The sequence below is a fragment of the Macrotis lagotis genome, chromosome X, assembly GCF_037893015.1.
Source record: "Macrotis lagotis isolate mMagLag1 chromosome X, bilby.v1.9.chrom.fasta, whole genome shotgun sequence".
NCBI classification, from domain to species: domain Eukaryota; kingdom Metazoa; phylum Chordata; class Mammalia; order Peramelemorphia; family Peramelidae; genus Macrotis; species Macrotis lagotis.
Genome location: NC_133666.1, coordinates 690740497 through 690753247, shown reverse-complemented (window position 1 = coordinate 690753247; position 12751 = coordinate 690740497). Strand labels below are relative to the sequence as shown.

Sequence of the window (12751 nt, the reverse complement as noted above, 5' to 3'; positions counted from 1 at the left end):
TCCCAGGGGTCTGAGTGGCCTCTCCCTGTGGCTTCCATAGAACCTCATGGGGAAGAGATACTTCTGCGACTATTGTGACCGCTCCTTCCAAGACAATCTCCACAATCGGAAGAAGCACCTGAACGGCGTCCAGCATCTGAGAGCCAAGAAGGTCTGGTATGACCTCTTCCGAGGTGGGTGCCCTCTGGAGATGGGGGGGCCTGACCCTGATGCACAGACCTGAACTGGTGTGTGTGTGTGTGTGTGTGTGTGTGTGACACAATTCTAAGGAATTTGTCCATAGCTTCTTGGTCTTGAGCTGCCTTGGAGCTCCTGGCCGGTGGGGGGGCAGGTGCTCAGATGGGACAAGCTGGATCTCAGTTGACCAGAGCTTCCCAGGGGGGTTCTGCCAAGCTGATTGAGATGGAGTGAAGCCCAGGCAGGGGCTAAGGGCTCAGGGAGATAGGGTCCCAACCGCCTGGCTCTAGAAGTCAGAGGGAATGCCTTGGAGAATGGGGAACTGTTGGCATACTTTTGGTAAAGTGTGGAGGGCTGACCCTGGACCTTGGGAATCAGGTGCCTGAAGGTCGCCACTTTATGGGTCTTTCCCTGGGGCACTTTGTCTCCTACACCTTGTCTTTCCTAATTCATGTCAGAGCTCATGGACAAGGGAGATTAACTGCCCATAGACAGAGGCCCAGATGTTTCTCTCCCCTGGTTAGGCCCCAAAAGGCTGATCTATTCCTGGCTTGGGCTTCCCACTGCTGTCTCTAGGGGCCCCCTTCTGTTTCTGAGTCTCTAATCATGAGCTGGAGTCATATGACTCCCAGTACTTTTTCAGACCCAGACCACTAAGGTGCCCCTCCTCCCCTCCCCATCTAGTCTCAGGGCATCTGGGTCATAGGAAGACCCTTTGGGACAATGCTTGCTGGGGTTCCCTAGTCCGCCCCCAGCCTCCAAAAATACACCACATACCTTGGAAGGAACAGGTAACTTCAGGCCTCCCACCTCAGGTTGTGGACTTTGGATGAAGAAGGCCATGCTCTGCAGGAGACCTTTCCTGGCCCAGCCCCAGGCCAGCATGGTCCCTGCATGGTCCCCTAGGGGATGGTTGTGAACTCCAAATGAATGAGGATGGATTGAATTTCTTTCAGTGGGGGGAAGTCCCAGGGGAGGGAACTCCTTCCATTGTAGCAGGCGTTCACTGTCTTCTCAGTTTTGTCTTAGAGAGTTTTCTAAAGTCCATAGAGGTCGCCTGGGGTCATGGTGCCAGAGATGGGGCTTGAGCTGGGACCTGAATTCAAATGTAGTCAGAGACTTACTAGCTGTGGGACCTTGAGCACGTCACTTCACCTTTGATTACCTTAATCCACTGGAGAAGAACATGGTCCACAGGCTCAGGAAGAGTCCTGACGTGACTCAGCAACAAGGCCCACCTCAGCAATTTGGAGCCATCGCCCAGAAGAGGGTCAGAGGGGCCATTCTGTTGGGGGCAAGCCTGCTGCACAGCACCCACTGTGTTCCCTGCCCTCAGGAGGCAAACTGAGTCAGACAGGGTCCAGGACAGAGGGCAGGCAGAACGGCTTCCTGAAAAACGTCTGGGAAGAGAACCAGGGGGCAGAGGGGGAGGAGGGGTGGCATTCTAGGTGGGGGGGACAGCCAGAGAAAGACCTGGAGTCTGGAGATAAAGGGAAACAGGCAGAAGGCCAGTGTCATGGGATGTAAGAATACGTGGTGGAAGGGGTAAGGGGGAAGAAAGAGGGCCAGGTTCGGAAGGGCGTCCAATGCTCAGCAGCAGCCTTTGTACATCAGACATCTACTCCCCTGGGAGAGGCAGGCATCTGCGAGGAGCCTGCCTCTCCCCAGGCTTGCTGGGTGACAGACGGGCTGCTACCACGCCACCCCCAGAATGAGAGAGGACAGGAGCTTCACCTGTGTGACGTCATCCTGTCTAATGAGCTACAGATGGGAATGGGCATCTTCCCCGCCCCATTAGAGGAATGTCACCACCTGTCTTGGCAGTGGGAAGTTGGCGACAGGAGGGGCATCTCGAGAACAGAGGGTCCTACTCTGGGTCTGGCCCCGTGGGAGGCACCAGCCCGAGGGCAGGGGAGACAAGAAGTGGAAGCAGCAGTCCCTGCCCTTGTATCTTAGGCCTTGTCAAGATTGTGTGTATGAAATACTGGGGAACAGCAACCCAAGATCTGGGAGCCCAGAGTGTGGCCATGGAGATTTGTGGGATCGGCATAGGCAGAAAGGAGGGAAGAGAGCTGTTGTCAGGGGACGTTAGAGGCAGGTGAGAAGAGGGCAGGTTTCAGGGACAGCCCGGTACCCTGATGTCTTGTGTCTTCTGCCCCAGGGGGTGGCCGGGGCCTTTCCTCACTGTCACTGAGTAACAGAATCTGTCTGCGGAGGCCAAAGGGAGTCAGGTCCTGCCTGACCAGAGCCTCCTCAGGAGGCCATAGTGACCAAGTGTTAGCAAGCTTTTCTTAATGTTGAACCAGAATCTGAGCCTTTCATTTCCCACCCTTCTATTTCTGCCCTTTGGCCAAGGACAAAGCTGAGCTTTCTCCCTTAGGAACCCCCAAAGGCACCTTCTACGAGCCCCCTCTATGCTGAGGACCATCCTCTGGATGAGTCCCAGGAGCCCAGGGTTCCACATTGGGTGGGGGGCCCCTTGGCCTCCCTGTGCCTGTTCTTGCTATCCCTGGTCCTGATGTTGAGAGCCGGCCCTCCCCTTTGGTGCCCCGACCCCCGTGGTGCCCCCCCCACTGCCCCATCCTCACTGTTACCTTCTTTCCCTGGGTAGATGCTGCAGCCATTTTGGTGGAGGAGCAGAACAAAAGGCCTTGCAGGAAGTTTCTGGAGACAGGTGAGACAACTCTTCTTCCCAGGTCCTCTTGGATCCAGAGGGGAGGTCAAAGTTGTGAAGACTGACTTGCTGGCCCAGGGCACCCTTCCCTCCCCTCCCTCCTTCCTGGCCCACCCCTGAGACCCCCTAGAAGGCTCAGCTTCAGGGGCACAAGGTTCACATCCTAACTTTTGACTTCTCAAACCTGTTCTCAGGTTTGTTTTCTCCATGTAGTACCCCCTCTCTTGCCTCTTGGGGGGCCCCATTCCCTTCTCCCTCTCCCCCTTAGCTCTGGGGGTCCCCTTCCCCATTTTGGAGGACCTCTTTCTCCCACCTCCTGAGGGGCCCCCCTCCTCCTCTCCCTCCCTAAGAGGCCCCCGTTCTCCTCATCTGCCATAGGTCAGTGTGACTTTGATTCCAACTGTCGCTTCTCCCATATGACGGCGGGGGACCTGGAGCAGCTGGCGGCCCAGGTACACGGTGAGTGTTCTGGGGAGGGACGCCTCCTGGGCATGATCAGAATGACCCTTCAGGAGTTAGTGAGGGCTTCCATCACCAGCAGAGGGAAGGGGAGGAGTGGCAGTGTTATCATGTCCATTTTAAGGATGGGAAACTGAGGCTAAGGGTGAAGTGATGAACACAGGCCCTGAAGCTTGGGAGCCTGAATTTGAACCAGGTCCATGGAAGTTGGTAGAGGGGTGTGAGGGTGGCCTGGGGGGTGTGCGTGTCCTTGGGTGACACAAACCCTGGTCCCCAGGCTCCTCCAGTCTGATTTTCTCTTGACCTTTCCAGCCAAGGGGGAGTAGCAGCAGGGGAGGTCTCTTTGCCTCCTGGGGGGGGGGGGGTAATGATCCTTGGAAGGGGAACAAGGGAAAGGATCCCAACCCACCCAGAGCCTCAGGCCAACCCCTGGCTATCACCCCTCTGTCCCAGGATTCTGAAATATGATCCTTCATGTTTGCAAAGTATTTCTTCCTCCCCCTCCCCACAAGGAGGAACTAACACTTAGGTATTATTACCCTGTTTTATGGATTAGAAAACTGGGGCACACAGAGCCTCGCCCCCAACAATGGTAACAAATGTTGGCTACCCTGAAGCAAGATCTGCCCACTGGCGGGTGGCCCTTGGCAGAGGGGTCAGCCTTGTGGACCCACTAGAAGTGATTTAGGGGGATGCCTGGTGGGCGTGGGAGAAGTCAGCTGGGCCATCCCCACCTGGTGACTTGGGAGAGCATCAGCTTCTGGCCCCTGCTAACCTCTCTTTGGAGGCCCTAGGAGGGAGGGGATGGGCAGTATCAGACAGGAGCCCCCACCAGCAGGGACTTAACTAGGGCCAGGCTAGGAGGACCAGGCTAGCCTGTGGGGTGGCTCTGCCTGGTGCCCTGGGTCCTTCCTGGCGCACGCAGGAGGTAGACTGGACCAGGCTTGCCAGGCAGCAGGAGGTGAGTGGAGTGTCAGTACGGATGCCCGCATCCTGTCCGGCTGCTCAGCTGGGCCCTCCCTCAGACTGGAGGTCCACAGCCCTGGGGAGGTCCGTGGGATGGTGCCCCCTGCTGACCAAACTGACTGCTCACCAGAGTCTTTTGGCAGAGCCCGGGGCCACAGGTACCCTCTGGCTAGGGGGCTGGAGATCCAGTTTGGATGGATTGTGTGGAGGAGGCTGATGTGACAGTGGGGAGGGAGGCCCCAGCAGGCCAGACCTCTAATGGCCCTCATTTGTATTGCTCCCCTGGGACCCCACCCCGCCCCAGTCCCATCTCCAGTGGGTACCTGTGAGCTTCCAAAGCAGAAGATGGGGAACCACCGGGAGGGTGGGGTGTTGTGGCCACTGGCCACTCTCACTGAAAGTCTGTGACTCCTATTCACCCCCCCCACCAATGATCACCCCCCCCAACTCTGTCATCAAATAAGCCACGCCTCCTGGGAATATTTATGAGCCCCATAGTTAGTGGGGGGTGTCGAGGGGCCCCTGGGCCTTGGCATCAGAGACCATGGCTGGGCTTCCGGCTACGGCAGATCCCCTCAGCCCTTGGCCTCAGCCCTCCTGATCTAGAAGATGGGGCCAAGTTGGGCATATGGGGATCTCAAAGGCCCACTGAAGTGACAACTTTCTGTGACTGTCTCTTCCTTTTGTAGCAGATGGTGTTTGGCTGGCAGCAGGGTGGGAGGGAGGCTGGCGCTTCCGGCTCCTTTCCCAGAGCTACTCGTGTCTGCCTGGCGACCTACTGTTGAACCAGACTCTCTGATCGCTCCCCTCCTCTTCCCCCTCCCCCCATCTTCCCCTCCTCCACTTTCTCCTCCCTTTCCCCTCACTCACCCCTCCCCTGCCAGACGCCTGTTGCCCCTGGCCCAGTCCCCTGCTGCCAAATAGAGCCCGGACAACAGGCATTCAGCGACCGTCCCCTCATCCCCTTCCCACTTGCCGAGTTTTCTCTACTTGGGGTTCTTACAACCATCTTTCTTTTGTAGGTTTTTGCAAGGCAAATGGGGAGTTAAGTGGCTTGCCCAAGGCCACACAGCTAGGTCATTATTAAGTGTCTGAGCTCGGATTTGAACCCAGGTCCTCCTGACTCCAGGGCCAGTGCTTTATCCACTGCACCACCTAGCCACCCCACAACCATCTTTCTATGACATGAATTCTCAAGGCCCCTTCCCAGCTTGGTCCCCTTCCTCTGGACCCCATCCCTCTTGCTTTGCTCTTATTCAACCAAAGCACCCAGGACTGAATCCAGTCCTCCCTGGAGGGACTCCTGCCCCCTCCTTCTTGGTTTCCTCTAGCCAGGATTAGCTCTTGTGGTAGCCCCAATATGCAATTGACTGTCAGAGCTTGCAGTCCACTCAGACCCCTAGATTGTTGTCAGATGAACTGCTGTCCAATCCTCCACCCTGTTCTTGTAAAGTTTAGTCTTGGGCTGCAAGTGTAAAACTTATTATACCAGTCACTATTAAATTTCATCTTCTTGGATTTAACTGATTTTCTAGCCTGCCACAGCTCTCTTTGCATCCTCACTATCTCCTCCCCTGTGTTGCCTCTCCCATCTCATCTTGGTGTCATCTGTTTGGGTGAAGAGCATGCTATCTAGGCCTTTATTCAAATTGTTGATTAAAATGTTCAGTGAGGCAGGCCCCAGCACAGATCCCTGGGGCATCCCACTGGAGACTTCTTTCCAGACCATGAATGCCTCCTCCTTGAGTCCATTCAGCCAGTCTCTGAATCCATCTCACCACACGGTCCTTTGGCATCTTGCCTTTCAATCTTCTATGGAAGAGAATTGGGGAGTGACTTGTTCACCATCATCTTCTCCCTGGAGCCTTTGTTCTGGCCTTTCAAGGGTCATAGAAAGGGGCTAGAGAGACGGCCTGGGACAGTAAATAGGCTACTGGACCTCTAGCCAGAATGGACTGGACTTGAGGCCCACATCAGATACTTCCTTGCTCTATGAGCTTGCACAAGTCGTCTGACTGCTATCTGCCTCAGTTTCCTCTCCTGTAAGAGGAGGGGGTTGGACTCAGTGGGCTCTGATGTCCCTTCCAGCTCTCAAGCCAGGACTCTGGGCCTTCCTCCATGTTTCCGGGCAGGGGTATGAGGCTGAACTCTGTCTTGGTGAAGAGGGAGTCTGACTGTCCATCTTAGCAGTAAAGACAGCCTCCTGGCAAGTGTCTGGCTTTTTCCCCAGCAGTGCATCTAGTACCCTGGCCCTTGTGCCAGGGCTGTGTTACAGACTTCCTGATGGGTGACTGGGAATGAGCACGGTGCCCTAAGTGGCAGAGCCCCCAAGGAGCCATCACCAGTGGTTTGGCATCTGAGCCAGCTCTTGCAGAAGGACCAGGGGCTTCATTGGGTGGAAGGATTGCCAGGCCGGGCCAAGGATGGGCACCTGCTCATCTGTCTTCTCTATTCCCCCCCAATCCAGAGGAAAGACTGTCCAGGGAGCAGGAGATTGTGGAGGTGCCAGAAGGAGGCATTGAAGACTGGCTGGAGAAGCGGGCCAAACGTCGGAGCTCTGTCCAGAGCAGCAGGTACCCTCCCCAGAGCAGGGGAACCCCTTCCCTTTCTGCTTCCCAAAGGAGATGCTCAGGGCTGTGGTCCAGGTGGTGCTCAAGCCCTTGGTCTGAGCCCATCTGGGTCTGGCATTGCTCTCATATGAGTGGCCCAACCTTTTTGGGTCAAACTTGCCTTGCATCCTGGGGCTCCCTGAGTGTTGGATTCAACCAACCACTGGGCCCCCCGCTACAGATGGTTGTCTATACCTATTGCCATGTCACAGTGGGGCTGTTAGATGGAGGCTGAAGTGAATTATGGGCAAGGGGAAGTGACGTTGGGAAGCCAGGAAGGCTGGTCTCTAGTCCAGGAGCCCTCTCTGACAGAAGGTCTGGACCCTAGAGTCGGGGAGCCTCAGGGTCACTGGGCCTCATCCTCATCACTGCCTCTGCCCCTGCCACTTGGTACCTTGGAGCCCCTCACAAAAGAGTGATGATCCTGGGTTCAGATTTAATATTTAGGGTTGACTAAAGTGCTCTGGTCCTCCTAGAAATCTGGACTGGAGGGTGCTAGGACTTTCCCCATTTTATTGATGAGGAAACTGACATAGGTAGAAGTTAAGGAGCTTGCCTTAGGGCCACACAGATATTAATATCTGAGGCTGGATTTGAACTCTGGTTTCTGAGTTCAAATCCCTCGTGACAACTAGATTTAGAGGTGGAAATGAATGAATGAATGATTGAATGAACAATAAACAAAGCATTTATTAAATGCTTACTGTGCCCTGGTGTCCAAAAGTTCACAGGGGCGACAAAGGACCCAGCCACTAGACTGAAGGAAAGGTCTCATGGTCCTTAGGAGCCAGTGGCAGAGTGGAGGGTGACGCCTTCCATGCCATTTCCACAGATTAGAATGCCCTTAGTTTTACGGTGGAAGATGCACTCTAGGATAAAGTGACTAGACCAAGCTCCTACATCACAGAGCTGAGATTCGGGTCCTCAGTCTCCAAATCCAGGATTTATTTCCGTGAATAAGACCCAACCAGGAATGGGTGACTCCTTGTTCTTTTTCTCCCCCCCTTACTTTTTTTTTATTTATTTAAGGCAATGGGGTTAAGTGACTTGCCCAAGGTCATACAGCGAGACAATTATTAATTGTCTGAGGCCGGGTTTGAATTCAGGTCCTCCTGCCTCCCTCTACCCACTCCATTCTATCTGCTGCACCACCTAGCTGCCCCATGACTTTGTTCTTAAAGGGAGAGAAGGGGAGGGGATAAGACGCCCAGGCTGGCTGGCTGGCTAGCTCTAGCACCAACAGGACCATGGAGGTGATTCTCTAGGCCAGAGGAGCAGGCGGATGACTGGGAAGGGACCAAGGGCCACGGAATTCAGGCGTCACCCTGGGCCCCATAAAAATGAACCTGCCTGAAGGGATGGGGCTGGCAGGCCTGCCTGTCTGGAGCAAAGCCTTTGTGTCTCCAGTCTCTGAGAATGACAGGGACCCCTCTCTAGGTGGCCCCCAAGACTGTGGAGAGAGGGGGGGAAGGGCTCCAACTTAGAGGACAGCAGGGTATGGCACCCTCTTCAGAGGATCTGAGCCAGTCCCCGGGGGATGGCTAGAGAGAAAGGAGAGGAGAAACAGAGGCCTTGGAGAAGGGAGAGACTGGGCATTGTTGAACTGGAGTGGGAAGGGACCCTCAGGATGGGTTAGCCCAACTCCATATCCAAGTAATAAGTTCCTTATGTAATATCTCCAGTTAACTTGGTGACAACTTCTGCTCAGATGCCTCCGGTGACCCGAAGCTGCTTATGCCATTGCACCCACTGCCCGTTGGTCCTAACAGAATAAATAAACCCTCTTCCAGGATTTCTCCCTTCTGTTTTTCCCTCCCTAAGTTAAACATCTATAGTTTCCTCAACTCTTCATGTTACTGATTGGGCAATAATTCCTAGGACTGTTGATTCCTACTGAAATATGGGGAATCAACTGAATCCTGGGCCCTGCATTCGAATCCTAACCGCCACTTGTAACTTGTGTGACCTTGGGCAATGCCCTTCACCTAGATGACCTCATATGGGGGAGGGGCTAGCTGACCCCTGAGATCCTTTCCAACTCAGTCTAAGATCACTTTAGATCTCAGACAAGATGAATTCCAAGGTCACTTTCAACTCATAAAATCAGAATCGTATGATCAGTCCCCTGTTTTTTCTTTTCTTCAGGATGGCTTGCTTTTGAGAACAGCCTTTGGGTAGAGACGGCTCTTAGGTTTCTTCTCCAGCCCCTCATGCCTCCTGACCTTGTGCAACACAGGCTTTTTTTCCCTGAGTGCCCCATTTTCTCAACTGCCAATGGCAGCCACTACCACTTCCCTTGCCTGCCTCCCCAGGGGGCTAGAAGCCAGAATCAATTCCTGTTTTTAAAGTCTGTTCCATCTTAGAAAACTGGACTACTGAGTGGGAAGCTATTACTTTGATGAGGATAGTGATGGGGATGGGGAGGGTTGGCCCCTTGCCAGCTGGCGTTCTCCAATGGGGGCTCATTCTCATGACAGATGCCATGTGAGTCTTGGGAGCCTTGACCATTTTCATTCCTTGTTCTCTCCCAAAAACAGTTTCTTCAATGACGCAACCTGTGTTTTTAGAGTATGGCAAGGCTCCCCATTTCCTAAGAAAGGCTTGCATTCTTTGACTGGAGAGCTCTGACCCAGCCCCCCACTCTCAGCAGCAGCTAACGTACTAAACTACATTCATCAGGCAGTCTTCTCCATTGGTACTTCAGTGGGGATGAGGAAGGGGCTTGTATCAATCTTGGCCTTGGGCTGTGTGTGTGTGTGTGCGTGCACACGTGTGTGTGTGTGTGTGTGCATGTGTGTGTACGTGTGTGTGTGTGTGTCCCCTAGAAGGCATGTCTAAGCCCTTGACCTCAGAGCACAGGATTAAGGGTCAGGGCCATGGAGCTGTCACTATGTGTGACTCTCCTCGAGTAACTTGACTTCTCTGGACCTCAGTTGCCTCTCCTATAAAATGGGGAATTGAATCCCCTTCCTGAAGTGTAACACTAATGACCTAGTGCACCCACTCAAAGGGAAAGGGTGGCCCATTTGGCTCTGACCCCAGCCTATCTTGGGGTGTAGAGCACAGGTGAGTTTTTAAGCCTATTCATCAACCCCAGGATGGCATAGAAGTGGAGTGGTTCAAAAGCCTTCTTAGGGGTACGCCGGCTCAGCCCCAGGATGATTAAAGTTCTACCCCGAGGCCTCCCCCCCCACCCCCCCGCCACTGTCCTTGAACACACTCACCCAATGGGAGCACGGTCAGTACTTCTCTAATGAGTGACAGGACCACTGCCAGAGCTGTCATTTCCTTTGATGCATCAGGCTCCCTTTGCCCTGCTTTGATTGGCCCTTCCGATTTCTGCTTTATCCCTCCTAATCTCCCTCTGCTTTTCTGCCCAAGCTGACGTTCCTTTCTGTCAACCTCACTCGGGCTCAATTGCCATCTGATTGGGGAGAGGGTTCGGCCCTGACAAGCTCTGGTTCTGTTTCCGCTCATTTCCACTCTCCTGGTCTCAGATCTGAAGTCTGGGGATTAGGGGTGGCTGAGGAAGAGTGAGGGGGCATTTGAGAGGTGTAGAGAAGATGGTTTGTATGAGTTCTGAGTTCTGGACCCTGGAGAGACCTTGGAACACGTTAAAAGAAGGATGCAACTGGAACGAACTGTAGAGGGGAATATTGAGGCCAATATCCCTCGTTTTGCAGGTGGGGAAATAAAGTGTCACAGAGGGGCAATACCCAAAGTTCGGGAGCCAGTGAGTAGTGGAGCTGGGTCTCTACACCCCAGCCTCCCTCTTCACTTCTCCTGGACTGATTGAACTGTTCCTCTGAAAGTTTTAAGTCCTTTCTATCCTTTCCTGACCTTGAAAATGACCTCTCTTCAGCCTTTCATGCTTGGCTCTGAGTCTCCATGTCTCACCCCTCCTTCTTGGAACTTTCCCTGCTTGTGTCTCCCCCACCCCATTCTTCACTCCCCTCCCCCCTTTCAGTACCTCTGACTTAGGACCCACCTACTCTCCTCCCAGCACCACCCTTTGTCATGGTGCCACAGTCTGCCTTGGATCCCATCCAAGGGGGCTGAGGAACCGGATTCTAGAGGAGCCTCCCACAGATGGTGCCTCCATGCCCTAACCCTGGGAGGAGCATTTTGGAGGCAGTTGGAACATGGACAGGGAGCTCGGGAGGGACTCAATGGCCGTTTAAATGCCTGCTGGGTCTTGGCTGTGGGAACCGAGCCAGCACCTGGCAGGACCCTGCCAACTCCATTGCAAAGGAAGAACAAGACAGATCGAACCCTTGATTCCTGCAGATGAGCCAGCTGCCTCCCAGGAGAGGGGAAGCTTCCCTTTCTCCCTTCCCCAAGCTCCCATCTCATCGCGTCTGGATATGCTTGGGGTCTCGGCAGACCTTCCCCAGGCCAGACAGCCATCCCCACCTTCTGTGCTATGGTTGGAGAGGCCCCAGGGAAGCTTCCTTCCTCTGGAGCCCCCGCTTCCCAGGCGCACAGTCTAGGAAGCCTCTTCAGAGGCGTAAATCACATCCATAAACCACTTTACGGCCTAATGTTGGATCGGCAGAATCCCCGCATCGTTCAGCTTGAATTGCGGCAGTAAGAGTCTGGAGAGGAGGCGGGGAGAGGAGCATCCCTGAAGGGGGGGTGGTGGCAGGGAGAAGCCAGACCTGGCAGAGCTGGATAGCTGGATAGCCAGGGACTTGGAGGCCCCCTGAGATCAGCCAGGCTACCTCCCCTCATTTTCCACATAGAGAAAGATGGAGACAGAGGAGGAGAAACCCCAGATGGGAATCCTCTCTCCTAGTCTCCTTAGCTGTGTGACCCTGGGCCAGTGACCTCCACTCTCTGAGTAAAAGAAGAAAGGAGAGACTTCTCCACGCCCATCTCCCAAGCTGTGAAGAAACCTTAATCCGAACAAACGGGGATAATCTACTTATCTGTGAAATGGGAATAACTATGTTTTGGTTCCCCACCTCTGGGGGCTATGAGAGAGTGCTGAGATGGGACATTCCCGTTCTCTGAGGCCCAGCCTCCTGGCCTTCCCTGCTACCCCAAGCTGAGCTGGGGGGTTGAGTCTTCCCTGAGAGACTGACCTTCCCTGTCCCCCCCCCACCAAGGAAAGAGCTTTCATCAGATAGTTTAAGGAGTCCACCCAGCCAGGACTCTTCCCCAGGCTCATGCTCCAAGAAGCTAAAGCCATTTGGGGTCTGTGAGTGTCTCCGAATCCCCCAGCGAGGCCATCTCCAAGAGGACACCTTGGGGCATCTTCTGAGCCCTTCTTGCTCCTTATTTCAGTTACTTCAGGAGCAGCAAAGGGAAGCGGAGTTGAGCAGGGAGCATGTTTGGGGGGGAGAGATGCAAAAATAATCAGTGCCCTCCAAGGGGCTTGCCCTCTTGTTTGGGTGGATAAGAGGAGCCCAGTGTTGCCTAATTGGACAGATGAAATGTGGGAGTGTAAAATGGGCAATGAAGTCTCATCCATCTGCTGGGAGGGCTACTCTGTCTGATTTGGTCCAAGACTGGAGGACTTAGGGAAGACATATGGGGGAGATCATTCTGGATGGGCAGTGGGGGAAGGGCTTCCAGGATGGGCACTCCCCAAGTAGTGATGGAGACACAGGGTCCAAGTCTCCCTGCTAATTCTTTACTTCTTTCTCCTAGTACGCTTTCAGCCAAACCTGTCGTCTTCCAATACCCACCGGGGTGGCCACCCATCCAGGACCTGCCACCATCCCTGCGGGCCCCACCTCCCGGAGGCTGGCCCCAGCAGCCCAATGTCCAGTGGGGCTGAGAAGGCTCACCCTGACCCTGCCATGGAAGCTTCTCTAGATGCCTCAGCTTCTTCCTAGATTGCAATAAAAGGAGATATATCTGA

General features: G+C 54.3%; 1 protein-coding gene across 5 annotated transcripts in view; it reads left to right on the top strand.

Moving 5' to 3' along the window:
- Window positions 1-12751, top strand: part of ZMAT5 (zinc finger matrin-type 5) — a 34060-nt gene extending 21309 nt beyond the window's left edge. For all 5 annotated transcript variants that reach the window (XM_074206294.1, XM_074206298.1, XM_074206297.1 and 2 more), the window contains 5 exons: window positions 7-173; window positions 2789-2851; window positions 3230-3310; window positions 6744-6849; window positions 12538-12751. In XM_074206294.1, coding sequence (XP_074062395.1) covers window positions 47-173; window positions 2789-2851; window positions 3230-3310; window positions 6744-6849; window positions 12538-12667 — 507 coding nt within the window. In that variant the 5' untranslated portion in view covers window positions 7-46 and the 3' untranslated portion in view covers window positions 12668-12751. The remainder of the gene's footprint in view (window positions 1-6; window positions 174-2788; window positions 2852-3229; window positions 3311-6743; window positions 6850-12537) is intronic.